Genomic DNA, 18,485 nt, shown 5'->3' on the forward strand with positions numbered 1-18,485 from the left:
CCTCCTGCCTCAGCCTCCTGAGCTGCTAGGATTACAGGCATATACCACTATACCCAGCCAAAAAAATATTTTTAAGGCAAGTAGTTGCACCAGCAATGAGTGAAAACACATTGTCACTTATGTTATCACAGTAGCACAAGAGTTCCCTCTTTCCCTCACCTTGCTTTTTTTTCCCTTACAGGTTTTTACCTTGTTTGTTCTTTTTGTTTGGATAACAATACTGTGTTTAAAGTCCCTTACTATCATTGTAGTGGAGTTTCAGGCAGAGCAAACATACTCCTCCTCCTATTATCTCTGCTTCTCCTATACTTGGGTTTCATTCCCCTTTAGCAGGTCCAGATTTCTTATTATGACAGCAGCATGACCCCTGACTGATCCAGAGATTCATCTTCCATCCAACACTCAGATTCCCTCCCTAGCCCCAAATGCTAAAATTCCAGGGAAGATACTGAATGTTCCAACTAACATTGTATGAACTTACTTGAGGACCTGGTCAGTGCTTAGGACTAGGGAATAGTCCCAAAGACTTCCTTTACAGTGACTTGGCCAAATCAGTATGATGGTGATGGATCTGAGAAATAAAACTGAAAAGATAAGGACTCAGTACCTTACTATAACTGCTAAACTATAAATGTTCAGCCTTTTCTAGTGATAACATAAGTGACAATTTGGAAGCCCTAACATTTAAAACTGCTCCCTTTCTGCCTCTTCTGCATAATCATTTATATAGATTTGCATATGTTAGACTATGGTTTGTCTTCCTCTTCTGCATCAGACTTAGGATCTTTTATTTTCTGCAAGATGGCTTTCTTTTCACCCTTCTTATTCTAATCTAAAATGACCAAGAAGAAGATTGTCTCATTGAGACATTCAAAGTCACAGAATTTTAGGATGTTAGAGGTAGAAGAGACTTTATAGATTTATGATTATCACAAAAATTTCCTTTGGCATAATAACTTCATGAGTTGTTCCTTTGAAATAAGGTCTTAATGGTCAAATAAGTTTGGTAAGTGCTCCATACAACTCTGTTCCCTTCCTGGAGATTCAGAGCATCTTAGCCTGTTAAGAGTCTGAGAAGTCCAATAGCAAAGAAAACTGACAATTTCTTAAATTTATTTACTAAGGAACCCTTTTGTCATCATAATCATGTGAAGTAATAATGTTACATGGAACATACTTTGGGAAAGAATCCTACCATCTTATTTTAAGAATGAGGAAACTAAAGCTCATGAAGAGACTGTGGTCATGATTTTCCAAATCTAAGGCCAGGAAGAATGAGCACTTTCGTCCCGTTGTTGCTGGTGACTTATGTTGACCAAGTTCTAGAAGTCCCATGTCTTCCCCATTCCTCCTTATATTTAATTCACTCACTCATCTGGAACAAAGTTTGTCATATTATCCAAGTAGCTTAGATAACATCGGTAAAGTAAGTTGGCACACAGATCAGGCACAAGATTTCCAAAAGTATTCTGTCAGTCTCCTTTAAATCGAACCAAATGAGCTTTTATAATAATAGCAAATATTTTGTAGGGCTCCCTTTATTTTTTTAAATTTCTTTTTTTTTTTTAGTTGTAGATGGACACAATACCTTTATTTAATGTATTTATTTATAGTAGTGCTGAGGCTTGAACCCCGTGCCTCACAGTGTTAGGCAAGAGCTCTACCAATGAGCCACAAGCCCAGCCCGTAGTGCTCCCTTTATTCTGCTAAAATGAAATGTATAGCTTCATAACCTGCATGCATATTTTTAAAACCAATATAATGTCTCAACTGTATTTTAATGTATAAGTATGTAGGCCAACTCTTAACACATAATGAACTGTTCATTTGCTCTCATATTGAAAATTACCATGAATGTAATAACCACAAGTTAAATCAGATGTCCTGTATTGACAACTCAAAAGTACTGTAAATGACATTGAGTTGCCTGAGTTTCCACAATGGTAAACTGTTTTGGCAAAATTCTAAACAAACTAACATATTATCTCTCAATTTTTATGATAGTTGCATTCTTGATAAATTCAGTGTTGGAGCTGGGGCTGTGACTCAGTGGTAGTATGCCTTCCTTGAACCTTCCTTGAAGCACTGGGTTCAATCCTCAGCACCACATAAAATAAATAAAGATATTGTGTCCATCTGCAACTAAAAAAAAATTTAGTGTGTATTTAAATCATCCAAAACACTTCTTTTGAGCATTTATTATATGATAGCACTTGGATCTGAGTACTTTACTAATTAATTCATTCAATCCTCATAATAATCCTATAAAGGTTATGAGTGATATCCCTATTTTAAACATGAGGAAACTAAGACAAAGAAGATAAATAAGTTGTCCAACAACTGTCAGGTGGCAGAACAGTAGATAAACCCAAGCAGTGCAGCTTCAGAACTTATCCTTACATTTTCTATGTCCCTGTCATCTGAAGGATTCAGAAACCAAGTCCCCTGGATTTTCCCTGCACAGATCATGGCTAACAGAAGGCTTCTTCAGATCCTGAAAAACATAATATCTAAAAGGAATACAAGCCAGATACCTGCTTTCAGTGCATTGACTGTCCAAAAGAATGAAGGAGGAGGAGTAGGCCAGTGTTTGGGCCAGCCTTGGACCCAGGTGCCCTGACCTCTAGGACCTGCCAGCAACTCTTCAGAGAGCGGATATGGGAAAAAGCCTGGTTTTTCTTTTGCCCTTCGTCATGTTCCACCATCTCTTGCCAAAATCAGAGCCCAACCACAGACTACATCATCCAGCAACTTCCCATACTGTACACATAACTGGAAAAAGCAGGGCACAGAAAGAAACCAAAAAGAGACCAAACACCTTTAGGGCTGCCAGTCTGGGGAGAACACATTGGAACTTTTTCTCCTACTCTACAGCCTGACTTAAGACTTGTTTCTCCCTCAGAGAATAATTATGCTGATAATCTGATGGGCCTCTAGGTTAAAAACCCTTTTATCTTTGTTCCATTCACTGGAAGGGATGAGTCCTGACTAAATATACCCTCCTTGGGGTGACACAGGATTACCTCCCAGATTGATGCTCCAGAGACTGTTCCAGCTCATTGCTCATCATCATGGTTGGTTTGCTCATGGCTAATGTGGTCCAAATAAATGCCATGGCCTCCAAGATTTGGTACTTGTAATAACATTGCTAACATTTATTAAGTGGACTTGTGTGCCACTAAGCTGTTCACCTGCAGAATCTCCCTGAGTCCTCCTAAAAACCCTACAAGAGTACTGGGCCTGATGGTGCACAGCTGTAATCCCATGGCTCGAGAGGCTGAGGAAGGAGAATCATGAGTTCAAAGCCAGCCTTAGTAATTTAGTGAAGCCCTAAACAACTTAATGAAACCCTGTCTCAAAATTAAAAAATTAAAAAGAGTGGCTCCGGTTAAGCACCCCTGGATTTAATCCCCAGTACCAAAAAAAGAAAGAAAGAAAAAGAAAAAAAAACCCTATGAGATAAATATGTTTATTAACTTTATTTACGGATAAGAAAATTGAAGCCCAGAAAGTTTACATTCAGAGGCTCAAGTCACACAGTCATTAAGAGGTACTGCCAGCCTGGCTACTCTGAGGAAACTACTCAGAACTGACCTAAGATGTACTTTAGGAAGAGCTGAAGTGTTACAGGTGTGTTGGGACAAAGTTGGGCTTCTAGGACTACCACTGAGCTTTCTTCTCTGTGATTCTCCTGGATTGACAGGTATTTAGTTACTCAGGATAATGAGGAAACTTGAACTGGAGAGAGCTTCCTAAAGGGCCAGTCTGCTAAAGTCCAACCTCCAGGTAATTTTTTTTTTTTTTTTTGGTGTTTTTTGTGGTCCATAAGATTAAGACCAAACGCCTTAACAAGATATATAAGGCCATGGGGCTGGGGTTGTAGTACAGTGGTGGAGCACTTGCCTGGCATATGTGGAGGCTCTGGGTTCATTTCTTGGCACCACATATAAATAAGTAAAATAAAGGTCCATTAACAACTAAAAAATATATTAAAAAAAAAAAAAAGAGATATATAAGGCCAGGCTGGGGATATAGCTTAGTTGGTAGAGTGCTTGCCTCACATGCACAAGGCCCTAGGTTCAATCCCCTGCACCCCCCCCCCCCCCCAAAAAAAAAAAAAAGAAGATATATAAGGCCCTTCATACTCTGGACTCATCTGTTTTCTATGACTTTCTCTTCCATATATGTCCCAAAGCCCTCATGGCAGTCCCACAGTAATCTGCCTCCATATCTTGGTCCATATGTTTCTTATGCTTCAAATGCCTTCCCCCATCCACCTATCATCAGTGTGATAAACTTGTCTTCATCCTTCAGGGTTCCACCTCAGTATTATACCCTTTGTAAAAATTGTTTCCTGATTTCTTAGGTAAAATTAGCTCTTACTTCTCTGGCTTTATAGCATTCACAACATTGTCTCAGGATTATATTTTGATCAGTCCACAGGCCTGTGGCAGCAGGAAGCCATAGGCTTATTCACTTTTACATCATGAGACAAGAAGAGAGTGCATGAAATCATTTCTATAAGAGGCGTGGAACGCTTCTCTTGAATTTCTTTGTACTGCCTTTGCAATAAATAGCCTTAGATCTTGAACTGGAAAGTCTGGGACTTCCAAACTCTTCCAGTGTTCAGGTTTCCCAAGAGTTGAAGTTGTCTGAACAAGTTCTCTTAAGGAGGAAATTTTGACTCCCTTATTTGGAAATGCCTTACGTTTTCGTTTTGGGAGGTTTTTTTTGGGGGGAGGGGTATTGTAGTTGAGTATAGATATGCTTGCTGTCCTGGAATCAGTTGGGGGGAGGAGTCCTGAGGCAGAGTGATAGAATGAATATTCTATCAACCAGGATTGTTCTCATTTCAGAATTTGACTTCTCTTTGCTAGATATACAAGCTGTTGAAATTTTAGCTTACGTATTTCCCTTAATTCCTCCATTGGGGCAGAGGTTTCTGCTGTAATATCAGCTTTCACAGCAACTGAGGCAGCTTTCATTTTCCTACTGAATTCATGTCAGTAGCCTGAGACTTTCTGTGTCTTCAGAATAAGGCTTCACACACACATGTTTAAGAACAAACTCTTAATATTTTGAGAAAAAGATTCAGTCTTAATTTGTGAGTCAAACGTTTTTCTTCTGATCACTTCTCAATGTTCTTACTCTCCTCTTATTGTTATTATTATTATTTCCATATTTTGAAGTGGTGCAGATTTAGGGTATGTTAAGTGAGCAAGGTGGGATATGTCAAATATAAAGAGAAGCTATATAAATCACAGTATAGAATTATGAAGTTTGGGAACTGTAAAGTGTACTGTATTTATATGTAATTCTCTTTCTAAAAGTTGCTACAAAAACTGGATTGGAAGCTTCATGTCTTCATGAAACTTCTTATATTTTTAATGTGTATGATAGACTTAATTTTGTTTTAATATAAAGTCTTCCAATTGCCAAAAAAATGAAAAATTATTTTGACCACTCCCACTTTGTGGAAAAGAAAGCCTCTTTGCTGATAACTAAGAAAGTACAATAGGTTGTGTAATTGATGCTTAGATTTTTTTTTCATAAGCAGAGCCAAGACAGTGACCTTTTCTTTTGAAACCATGGCGTATTTCCTACAAAGTCTCCTATCCAGTGTTTTTTCCCCAACTTTCTGCCCTACTGCATCCTTACTGTTATTAGATTATGAGTTTTCCTGGGGAACACCTAAGTGTTATTAGGTTATTAAAATCAGCTGGGGAACATAAAAAGAAACTTTAAAAAAAAAAGCGCTTAAGTTCAGCCCCTAAGATTCTGAGTCTTAGCTGTAAGGTGAGTCTCAGGCATTTTAAAAGTTCTTCGGGGGATTTTAATGTGCAGCAAGAGTGGGGAATCCCTGATTAGAAACCATGTTTTATCACTCAGAGGTGACGGTAGACCCTCTGGGCAGTATAGCTGTACTTTTCTGGTTGGGGTGGAGTTGGTGTTCCTCAGTATGGTGCATGCCATCTATAGATTAGCACATAATACAGATCCTGCCAGAGCCTCTGGTGGATGTCTCAGCACTACTGATTTTTCTCTGGCTTTTGATCTAACTATAACTTTATATTCCTAAATCATCCTACACAGAGCATCAAATTCCACTGAGCAAATGCTCTAAGACTATGGCCTACACTTCCCCTACCCATAGAGCATGGCCAACTCAAGCTAGACTCAAGGTTGTGTGACCAGGGTAAACTAGCACCCCAAAGGAAACCAATGCCTTAGAATCAGCCACTAGCCCATTTGCTGCTCCCCCTTTTCCCTCACCAGCCAGGCACCATCAAAATAAACAAGTTTGATGATACAAGGGAAAGACCAAATTCCCCCCATGGTATATTCCTGCATATAAAATTTACTAGTAATATGCATGTTTAAAAGTAAGGTTATGGAGCTTAACCTGACAGATGTAGATTTGGATTCTAGCTGTGTGTCCTCAAGCAAATCTCTAAACCTCTTTAAACCCCTTTCCCTGATTTATAAACTGGGGTTAATAACACCTACCTCATAGGACTGGATGAGATACTGTATGGAAAGGGCATACAGTGACTGGGTGTAGTACCCACTCAATAAGTGATAGCAATGGCCATTTTCAGGTGCTGTCTAGTTCCACACCAGAGGTTTAGGTGAAGAAAAGAAATAGGATTGTGCTGCCCTCAAGCAGGTGTCTGCATGGAGAGATCCTCATGGCCAGAGACAGTGTAGCCTGTCCTCCTGACATAGTAATTGAATATACTTTGAAGGCTAAGGCATAGTGGCACATGCCTATAACCCCAATGATTCAGGAGGCTAAGGCAGGAGGAGTGTAAGTTTGAGGACAACCTCAGCAACATAACATGTCTCAAAAAAAGGAGGAGTAGGGCTGGGGTGCAGGTCAGTGGCAGAGTGCTCCAGGGTAAGCCTCAATAACACACACACACACACACACACACACACACACACACGAGAATTAAAAAAGAAAAAGCAAGCAAGCAAGCTGTGCTTGCAATCACCTTCTCAGGGGTTGTTGCTGCTGATCTCTTCCTCAACAAGCCTCAGCCCACTGCCTTTGCACAGGCTCCAGCCATTTTCCTAGTTACCTTTGTTCTATTTCAGTGCCTTTGCGGGTGCAGGAAAGCTGCCGCCTTCCTCAAATTGCTATTTAAAGACATTCTGAAAACTGCTGCCACTACTGTTCTACTGCAGCTGCTACTCACATCCCTGCCACAGTGAGCTACAGGGTCTGTGACCTGGTGAAGCCTTGGTAGCTTGTCTCAGCAGGCGCTGGGTCAGGAAGTCTTGACTGCTTACTTTTTGTTTAGGACTCCTGAGCTGTCACTCCTACCAGGGGCTAACTGCCAGCTGTGATCTTCATCTTTTCCCAAACTGCCTTGCCTGTCTGTATCCCTGTTACATTTTTGGCATTTGACCAGTTAAATGTTTCTCCCTTACTCGTCAATGAAAAATCATGCACAGGGGCTGGAGTTGTGGATCAGTGATAGCACGTGCAAGGCCCTGGGTTTGATCTTAAGCACCACATAAAAATAAGTAAAATAAAGGTATATGTCCAACTACAACTAAAAAATAATTTAAAAGAAAGAAAGAAAGAAAAATCATGCGCAATATCCCCCATCCCCTTCCCACTCCATCTCCAGTTCACAATTGGGATGCTCTCCCCACTTAACAGCCAGACACATCCAGAAAGGGTGAAAGTGCCATTTATCTCTAGGTCTAGCAGAGAAAAATACTTTGAAAATAAAAGGTTTTTATAAGGCTTAGTAACCTCCAATTGGTAAAAATGCCACCCTTGACTTCAGTGTGTGTGAGATTCTCTATCCATCAGGCATGGATAGAAATCCCTTCGACATCTGTAATCCTGCCTTTCTTTACTGACCCTCCCAGTGCTTTCAGTGAAGTGTCTCAAAAGCCTGGTCTTTCTGTTTGAATTGGCCCTAATTTCTTTTTCATAGACCCATCAAAGTGAGGTTTGGGTTTTATCAGTGAAGCATTATTCCCCTTCAGGCCAGAGCTCTCTGAATGAGGTCCAGATTGTCTGCCTCAATTTTGCTCCCCCAGTTTGTTTCCTGTCCATTATCTTAGAGAGGCCACTTGCCTCACAGACCCTGAGTCCATCTCCTTCCTGCTTGCTGAGCAGAATTCCTCCCAGTGCCTAAATTCTGCACAGCAGCACAATCAGAGTGTCCTGATACTACTGCCACCTGACCCACACTGGCCCCTGTGCTGCGCTCAGCATCGAGTCTATTTTCCTGGTTTATCCTCTCTCCATTTTTTTAGCTCCCATTCACTTATTGGCTCTGTCCCCTATTATTTTTCTGAGATGTACCTTTCCCCTTAGCTCCTTAATGGTGAACCATATTTCCTCAATGTGATGGTAATAATACTTTGAATTATGTATCATTTTACTTTTGATAGCAAAATACTCTCATGTATTTTTATCTCTGTTGGCCCCTATCACAAACTTGTAAGGTAGGCAGTATATGTGCTTCATGTTCCCCACTTCATAGTGGTAAAAATCACAACCACTTGGAGATGCAAAATAGCGTGGTTGTTAATGAAGAACACTGGTTCTCCTGGTATGGTGGTGCACACCTGTAATCCCAGCTGCAGGGGAGGCTGAGGCAAGAGCATCACAAGTTCAAGGCCAGCCTAGGTGACTTAGTGAAAGAACTTTTCTTAAAATAAAATGGGCTGGGGTAGAGCACTTGCCTTACATGTGTGAGGCCTTGGGTTCAGTCTCCAGCACTGAAAAGAAAAAAAAAAAAAAAGAACACTAGCTCTTAGGTTTTGACAAGAGGCACAAAGGACAAAATGAGAGTTCTTAGAAATTGGATAAAATGGTCCCAACTACATGGGAGACCTGACCAAAGAGACCCACTGCCAGGGTTTGAATCCTGGCTCCGCCTATTACTAGCAATTGGTCCTGAGGAAATTGGAGATAGTAATAGTATCTCTCTCATTGCATTGTGAGGATTAAATGAGTTAATATAGATAAAATATTTAGAACCATACCTGGCACATACCAAATACTAAGTACTATGTAAGTATTAGCTGTCATTATTCATTCGTTTGTTCATTCATTCCTCAAAGATTTACCAGGCACTGTTCTAGGGTTTAGTGATATGAGAATAACAAGTTGGACACTGCCCTGGCCTCACAGGATCTCAGTATTTGTCGGGGAGACTGACAGACTACCACTTACTTAGCAGCCACCATGTCCTTGTGCTTGGATCCTTAGATGTCGATTATTATAACAACCTTCAAAATGAAGCAGCATTAACTCCATGTTATAAGTGAGATCACCAAGGTTCTGAGGCAGAAAGCTGTTTGCTCAAGATTCCCTAGCTAAGGATTGGAAGCTCCAGGATTCACTTTACAGGTTGTTCGCCTTCAGCCCACTGGGTTCAGCTCTACATGTCTGCCTCCCCCACATGGCGTAAGCCCCTGAGATACTGTCCCTGGTGACCCAGAATTCTTAACACAAGTCTCTTGCACACAATTTGGGACATATTTGCCTAGTTGTTCTCTATTGTTGATCCTGGACTCCTTGCTCCAAAACTAGTCTCATCCATTCACTTTCACTTCTCTCAGACACAAAATCACATAGGTTTTGACATGGAGGCACAGAGGTCAAAGTGAGGGTTCTTAGAAGTTGGACAAAAGCCAGATGCAGCGACCCATGCTTGTGGTCCCAGCTATTTGGAAGACTGAGGCAGAAGGATCACTTGACCCCAGGAATTCAGGGCCAGCCTGTACAACATATTGAGACCCATTATCTTAAAAAAAAAAAGTCAGTAGCTTCCTGACAGATTCATATTACATCCAAGGCTTGTTCCAGCATGTGTTTTAAACTGAAGAAATCAGATCTTGGGTTCTCTTCCTCTTCTGGGTTCCAATCTAGAGAAACTTTTTCTCTGCCAGGACAGTCTCCAGTTCACCTCCTTCCCCTGTCCTCTCCTGATGTTTGTTTGTTTATTGGTACTAGGAATTTAACCTAGGGACTTTACCACTGAGCTTCATCTCCAGCCCTTTTGTATATTTTTATTTTGAGACAGGGTCTCACTAAGTTGCTTCGAGGGCACTTAAGTTGCTGAGGCTGGCTTTGAACCTGCAATCCTACTACCTCAGTCTCTGGAGTCACTGAGATTTACAGGTGTGCACCACTGCGCCTGGCTCCCTGGTTTTTATTTCAATGTCTAACTTCCTGTTATTCTTTTCTCTTTGTACCCAGTACTTATTTCTTAGCCACAAGGATAACCACATTGGTGGTTGATGGGATTGTGTGGAATTTAGTTTTCTTTCCGTTTGATCTTTTTTGCCTCATGTGTGGGTTCTAAAAAAAATTGAATTTCTAACTACAATTAGTATGCTAGCATTTAACTTTTTATCCTTATGTATTTAGGAACCCATTTCTCCCTCAAATATCAAGAAATTACAGATGAACTCTGGGGTAGAGTGCTTCCCTAGATGCATGAGGCCCTGGGTTCAATCCCTAGTACTACCAGAAAAAAAAAAAAAAAGGAATTATAAATGGAAAAGCCTCTGCTAACACATCTTTCTATGAGTACTTCTTTCTGTAAGTGGCTTGTTTGTAATCATTTTTTTTTTTTTAAGTTTTTGTCAGGCCATTCCATATGGAAAGTTTCTAAGCTCTTTTTTAAGAGAGAGTGAGAGGTAATCATTTTTGAGTGTTTGTAATCATTTTTGTTGTATCTTGTTGATCCCACTTAACAATGACAAAAGAATAGCAGTTCTATGAACCTAAGTTTCATTAGTAAAACCACCATGAAATATACAAATTTTTTTCTTTTTGCAGTACCAGGGATTGAACCTGGAGGTGCTCTACCACCAAGCTGTAGCCCCAGTCCCAGCCCCCCCCCCAACCTTTTTTTTTTTTTTTTTTTTGAGGCTGGCCTCAAATTTATAAACCAGGCATAGTTTATTCATATAAATGAATCTCTTCATTATTAAATGTCCATACTAATGGAGCTCATGTTAGGGAGATAGCATGACTAGAGACATGTTTTTTCTTCCTCTATTTTCCATATATTCTGGATTGTGGTTATTTGGTTTTATAAGCAAATAAATATATTTTAGAACTAAAAAGAAGAAAGGTTGCTGCCTTTTATTTCTTCTTTTGATTTTAACTCAAAGAAAAAACCACTTCAGGATGTTCCAGGTCCAGCATATTGAAAGAGTCAAAACTGTTTTCCTGCTTTTCTATTGAAAGTGCACCTGTGTGCCTAAGGCAGGTTTTTTTTTTTTTTTTCCTTTGTTTTTTTTTTTTTTTCCTTTTTCTCACACTGTTTCCTTTTCAATTAGCTCTGCCTATTTTGGTCTTTTCTCAGCCACATCTAACCCTAACACTGTCCTCCCTGAAATTTCAGCTTTGTGTGTTTCAGGGAACCTGCACCTGGAAAGAGAGAGCTATATGTATCCCACATGACACTGCATTTTCTAAATTCTGTTGATAAGATACCCCAGCCTCTTCCAAAGAGTTTCCAGTGAAAGAATCTGAGTACTTCTCTAAGATATCCTTAGCCAGGAGCTAGGGGTTTATAACTTAGTGATTGAGCATATGCTTAGCATGCATGAAGCCCAAGATTTGATTTCCCAGCATCACCAAAAAAAAGGTGGGGGTGTGGGGGTATCCCTGGACAAAGAAATTTCTTAGATGAAGAAAATATTTCTCTCAACCACCTGCTACACTAAACTGAACCAGCTCTTACCTGGATGAGAGGCAGCCACCTCCACTCAAACACCCCTCCCTCTCCCCCTTTCCCTGGGGAATCCTTGGGCTTGATACAGAAGGGAATGAATGGCAGGTGTGTTGAAGTGTTAATGAGAGGGTGCCTCTGCCTATATCCTGCCCACCTCAGAGGCTCCTGTGAATGACTTTACCTTTGAACTTTCCTTGTATTCAGCCCCTGATCCATGGGATTTGGTGACAATCCTGGCTGGCAGGAAGCTTTGATCCTTGGGGAGTCCAGAGGAAGTCCTGTGATGTGTGGGATCCCTAAATTTACAGGGATTGGGGAAAGCTTACAAGGGTGGGTTGCTAAGATAGACCCATTAATTAAGAAGGAGCCTTTGCTTAACCCTGTTACCTAAAAAGGAGATCCGGTGCCTGCTGACAGGAGCTCAGCACCCCTCAAGGATGAAGTGGTGTTTGCACATGTATTATTGTTATTTTAAGGACACAGCAGAGCCCGAGGGGAAAATTCCTACCCACACCCAAGAAAGAACAGAATTCTTGGGAACTTCCGCTTTGTCAAGGCAAAGCCACCTTACTTTGAATGTTAGAAGGCTTGGGCAAAAAAATCTCTAATGTGCTTCTCACCAGGTGAAAGATTCCTCTAGGGTTGGGACAAAAGATGAGCATGTAATAAACAGTGGAAACTCTAGAATTTCTGTGAGATGTGTTGAGCTGTAATTCATTAGAAAGTGTAGAAGAGTGTCTCAAGCTGGTTTTACTTAGAAACTGCCTTTGTTTGAGGTGGTTTGGAGGTGAGGGGGCTTGCCAAATCTTCCCTGTCGCCACCCAATAAATATGAGAATGAAGGCCTTCTCATATACAGGACATTGCTCCTCCCCCACCACCCATCTCCAGAGATGAAATGCCTTCCTTCACTTCCACAAAATTATGTGCATCTCTCAGAGTGGAGACCACTCTGTGTGGTGTGTGCCTGTCTCCCTGCCCTACTGTGGCTGCCAGAGGGGCAGTGCATGCATTATTCATCTTTTTCTGTCACCAGCACACTACCTGGGCCCAAGGGAGGCCCTGAATAATGATTACCGAATGAGTGAGTAATGGTGAGGTGGGTGCTGCAGCGAGTCATTGTCTTTCCTGGAATCATCTCATTTTCACTCTCTGCCTGGAGGAAAAAACTTTCTCACCCCAAAGATAGGTTATGAAAGGCCAGGCAGGAAAGTGTCCTAGTTTGGGCCAGGAGACCTAACTCCCATTCTGTCTCTGCAGCTCTCTGAAAAAGTCTGAGATAATTAGTCTGCAAGCATCTGGCAGCATCTTTGTGAGATTGGCTCCTAGGACTGAGGCTCTTAACATGGTGACATTGGACAAGGAACATTCATTGAGAGTGGTCTGCAGGGCTGACTATAATCTGTGCAGCCCAGTGCAAAATCAAATGTTAAAAGAAAAAGAAAAAAATTCCTTTAATGTAATAAAATATGAAGTTTTTTCCTTTTTCCACAGTTTCCCTCTCAACTTGTCATGTTCTTATTATTTGCTATTAATGTTATTCTAAGTAGAGAGAAACTAAAATGTGAAATTACCAGCATCAGTTTTACTGCTCATCTTTATTTTATGAGATGCCAATTTTAAATGCAAATATAAGAACATTTAACTTGTACGCAGAATCACCAAAATTACAGAATTTGTATGATACATGCACCTGCTACCAACACTATCTTTGCTTTAATGATAACAAGAAATGAAAGAGCCCAGCACACCGGCACACACCTATAATTCTAGCTACTCAGGAAGCTGAGGAATAGGATACCAAGTTTCAGGCCAGCTTCAGCAACTTGGTAAGACCCTGTCTTCAAAATAAATAATAAAAAGGGCTGGGGATCTAGCTCAGTAGTAGAACATCCCTGCGTTCAATACAAAAAAAAAAAAAAAAAAACACTCTAGGTGTCCTTCTTCCATCTGTTCTTGGGTTTTTTTTGTTTTGTTTTTGGTGTTTCTGGGGATTGAACCCAGGGTTGTATTCATGCAAGGCAAGCACTCTACCGACTGAGCTTTATCCCCAGCCTCTGTGTCATCTTTTTTGGTTTAAATGTTTGGCTTCAATATGGCAATAAATGAGTAAAAAAGGATTGATAGGGTTCCTTGGTCATCCATGTTTCTTAGAAAGCTGTTGCCGTCTTTCTGTGTTAGAAGCAAGTTCTAGTTGGAATGGAAAGTATGGCCTCTCCAGGCTGTCAGCGCCTCTATTTGCTTAATTGTAAATATATAACAGGCTTGAGTCTTGTCCCACATGTGAGTGAATTCTGTGCTTATAGGGCACAGTGACATATAGGCAAATGCACTGACATGCAAATAGCACAATCTCTGCTCACATTCATGCTTCATTGTCCATTGAACTTCACTTACAAAACAAAAGTTCAAAGACAAAATTATTAAGAACTTCAAGATTGCAACAGTATATCATTAAACCAAGCAGCATGGGGCCCCTTACCATAGAATCTAGTGTAACTTCACAGGTCACATACTCATGAAGCCAGCCCCAGTTGTCTGGCATTGTTCAGTAGATATTCTTAGAATTTGGGCTTTTACAAAGTCAGAGACTGGCCAGGAATGGCATACATGCCTTCCTTCATTCATGAGTATTTTATGACATCTGCCATGTGCAGATATGAGGCACTTTGGCTATACCAGAGTGAAAAAGGCAAGATCTGGCCTCAGTGTCAATAGTACCTATGATTTATAAGGAGAAAGTTTTAAAATTATATAATATTTAATCCCCAGCACAAATAAATAAATAAAATCACCCAATAAATACTTAAATCATGATTGTGATAGGGGCTACAAACAGAACCACAGGAAGAAGGCTTAAGAAGGGCTTAGCAGGTAGGGCTAGGGAAGGAATCCCTGAGGACTCAATGGGAATTTAGGCAGAGGGTGGAAGAGTTGTAGGTGAAGAGGAAGCACAAGTCTTCCAGTAGGTAATAGCATATGCAAGGGCTTTGACCTAGGAAGGAGCTTCGCTCAGGAAAGGAAATTAAGAAGGTCCACACAGCTGGTCACAGGCAGCCAGAGGGAAACCAGCTATGGCAAAGGCAAGTCCTGGGTAGCCTTATCACCTGCTTTCCTCCCCTTCCCCAATAACCACACCACAAAGGTCCTCAAAAGATAGGAAGGCTTGCTGTATATTCCTATAGCAAGTCCAAGATGTGGTGCCACACACTTAGTATGCTTATGTGAAATGCCCTGCGGACCTTGGGTCCAGACCACATGCTTGTCACTCATCAAATTCATTTCTCATCATTTATACTTGCCATTTCCAGTTCATTAACTGTTCCTAAAATGTGCCTTCCCTTTCCTCTGAACTCTAATCACTTTCTCTGCTGTCTTAGGACCTTTACCATGTTCAGTTCTAAATTCTTTGTGTGCACATTGTCTTCTCTTTCCTGCCTTTCCTGATGGTAAGCCTTTTAAGAATAGGTTCTATTCTGTTAAATGGACTTAACAGTCTTTACCTAATAGTTAATTCACTTAAATGTATGCCTATTTATTTACTTATTTTTATTTTTTGGTACTAAAGATTGAACCTAGAACACTTTACTATTGAGTTACTTCCGTAGTCATCTTTATTTTTTTATTTTGAGTCAGGGTCTTAGTAAGTTGCTGAGGCTGTTTTTTTTTTTTTTTTTTTTTAAAGAGAGAGAGGTAGAGAGAGAGAATTTTTAATATTTTTTATTTTTTAGTTATCGGTGGGCACAACATCTTTGTATGTGGTGCTGAGGATCGAACGCGGGCCGCACGCATGCCAGGCGAGTGCGCTACCGCTTGAGCCACATTCCCAGCCCTGTTCTTGAATTTACAATTCTCTTGCCCTTCCGAGTAGCTATCATTAAAAATGTGCCAGGCTGGGCATGGTGGCACATGCCTGTAATCCCAGTGGCCCAGGAAGCTGAGACCGGAGGACTGCGAGTTCAAAGCTAGCCTCAGCAACTTCGAGGCTCCAAGCAACTCAGTGAGACCTTGTCTCTAAATAAAATACAAAATAGGGCTGGGGATGTGGCTCAGTGGTTGAGTACTCCTGAATTCAATTCCCAGTACCAAAAAAAAAAAAAAAAGTGTGCCACCACAGCCAGCACCTAATCATTTTTAATAGGTAATATCTCATAAAAAACAATATTAAAAAGGTACAAAAGGGGACACTGAGGGTGTAGGTTAGTACTAGAGCATGTGCTTAGTATGCAAAAGACCCTGAGTTTGATCCCCAGCATTGGGTGGAGAGGAGGTTGTGTACTCTCAGGAATCTTGAATAAAATATATATATATATAAAATTTGTAAAATATATATATTTAGTTATGTATATATTTATTTAATATTTATTTTGATACCAGAGATTGAACCTTGGGACACCTTACCACTGAGCTATATTCCTAGCCATTTTTTTTAATTATTATTTTTTTATTTAGAGACAGGGTCTCACTAAGTTGCTTAGGACCTCACTAAGTTGCTGAGTTTGGCCTCAAACTTGCCATCCTCCGGCCTCAACCTCCAGAGTCACTGGGATTATAGGCATGTGTCGCTGCACCCAGCAAGAGTCTGAATTTTGTTTGTTTTTAAGTTGTCAATGGACCTTTATTTTATTTATTTATATGCGGTGCTGAGAATCGAACCTAGTGCCTCACACATGCTAGGCAAGTGCTCTACCACTATGCTACAACCCTATCCCCAAGAGCCAGATTTTTTTTTTTTTCTGGCTACTAGGGATTGAATTCTGGGGCACTCGACCCCTAAGCCATATCCCCAGTCCTATTTTGTATTTTATTTAGAGACAGGAAATCACCGAGTGGCTTGACGCCTCACCATTGCTGAGGCTGTTTTTGAACTCTCAATCCTCCTGTCTCAGTCTCCTGAGCCACTGGTATTACAGGCATGTGCCATCACACCTGATTTTTTAACGTGTAGGTGTGTGGGGTTTTTTATTTATTTTTATTTTTTATGTGTGTTTTTTGTACTGTATTAGCTTTTCAATAAAAATATAAAATAAGAACACAGACTCTGGAATTAGAAACCTGATTTTACTAGTTTTTTGTTTAATTTGATTTAAGGGGGCATTGAGGATTGAACCCAGAGATTCACACATGCTAGGCAAGCACCCCTACCACTGAGCTACATCCCCAACCCCCTACCAGGTTTTTCCCTGAGTTAACCTGCATAAAATTAGAAAATATATAGAAAGTATCTAATATAGTTCTTAGCCCAAAAAATAGTAAGTTTTGAGGCAATAAGCCCTAGACCAGAAGTAACTCCGCACATAGCTTCAGGCAAGTTAAATGACTCCTTGTGACCTATTGTCTTCTGTCCCAAGTTTGATCAGATGGTCCCTAAATCCCCCTTACTCTGAGTTTCCCTATTTCTTTGAAACCTGCTTCTTGCCAGTAGTTCTCACTCCCAAGTGAGAAACTGAGAAGATTTTGTAGGAAAATAGTAAGTACTGGGGGCAGGTGCTTTTAGAACCCTCCCAAATTCCATATCAGACCATGAGATCAAAACATTGGTAGTGAAAAATGGGTGTGGGTCTATCCATGCAGTCCTCTTGTTTCCCTTCACAGAGTGGCAATTGAAATGTATGTACATATACAGACACACATACACACACACATATATGGGGGGAAAATATGGAAATGGAACTGCAGTGAAAAATTATAAAAGTAGGGGCAATAAAGGCATAATTGCTGAAGAAGTAGCCTCCTGAGTTTCATAAGGTAAATACCTGCGTGGATGTTGGCAAGAGACTTTCTGGGGACTTGAGAAGAACATGCTAGTAGTCAGTTGGTTTGAGAGTGATTGTATGTGGGCAGCCTTGCCCATCTGTGGTCCAGAGGTATCTGCCAGGGTTTGGGACTAAAGGAATATGTCTGGGATGTATCCTTGGTCCTGGAGTAAAGAGGAACAGCAGTTCCCAAAGCTATGCAGTGAGGCATCAGGGGTAAAGAGAAATACAAGGGAAACCTATCTCAGGACAAGTGCCACAGCCACCCCTCCCTGCTTCTCCAACCTGAGGGCTATTCACTATCTTCTTAAGGGAGCCTATGGGTTTCCTCCTAGTAGACAGATGGTCATGACCCTGTCTGTCTCTTACAGGTGCTGAGAGATGTCCTCAAGGATCTCTACCACCTGTTGAAGCACGTGGTGCGTTTGGAGTCTGATGATGTGGCCAAGCTCCATGCCCAGCTGGCCCTGGAGGAACTGGATGAGATCATGAGAAACTTCTTGTTCCCACCACAGAAGCTGGAGAAAAAGATCATGGTCTTGCCATAGACCTGACTCAAGGCCAGGAAGGAGCAAGGAGCAAGCAGCCAGAGCAATGCCTAAGTTTTCCAGCAGGTGGCCTTACTGCCTCTTTGACACTAGCAATATGGCTGACCTTGAGATGACACTGATTACTTGGGTCTTCAGGCTAACTGTCCTAAAGCATCTAGTTAGTCATCTTGCACCCAGCCTGAAGCATGTGCCATTAAAAGAAAAAATATTACAAATCTCATTGATCTGCACATTTTTCACTGTACTTTAGAACTTAAAGAATAATGTCTCCTAGCTGGGCATGGTGGCTCATGCCTACAATCCCAGTGACTCAGGAGGCTAAGGCAGGAGAATCACAGATTCAAGGCCAGCCTCAGCAAGTTAGCAAGACCCTGTCTCAAAAAATTGAAAGGGCTGGGAGCCAGGTATGGTGGCACATGCCTGTAATCCCTGTAGCTCGGGAGACTGAGGCAGGAGATC

At 41.0% G+C, this 18,485-nt stretch overlaps 1 protein-coding gene across 1 annotated transcript in view; it reads left to right on the forward strand.

The window, feature by feature from the left end:
• Tango6 (transport and golgi organization 6 homolog) overlaps positions 1 to 18,246 on the forward strand; it is a 172,964-nt gene extending 154,718 nt beyond the window's left edge. Inside the window, exon 18 of the mRNA XM_046434280.2 lies at positions 17,847 to 18,246. Coding sequence (XP_046290236.1) covers positions 17,847 to 18,023 — 177 coding nt within the window. The 3' untranslated portion in view covers positions 18,024 to 18,246. The remainder of the gene's footprint in view (positions 1 to 17,846) is intronic.
• Positions 18,247 to 18,485: the final 239 nt, after the last annotated feature.

The sequence above is a fragment of the Marmota monax genome, unplaced genomic scaffold (assembly GCF_021218885.2).
Source record: "Marmota monax isolate L192 unplaced genomic scaffold, Marmota_monax_Labrador192_F-V1.1 WCK01_AAM20220418_F8-fsc00024, whole genome shotgun sequence".
In the NCBI taxonomy this organism is placed as follows: Eukaryota; Metazoa; Chordata; class Mammalia; order Rodentia; family Sciuridae; genus Marmota; species Marmota monax.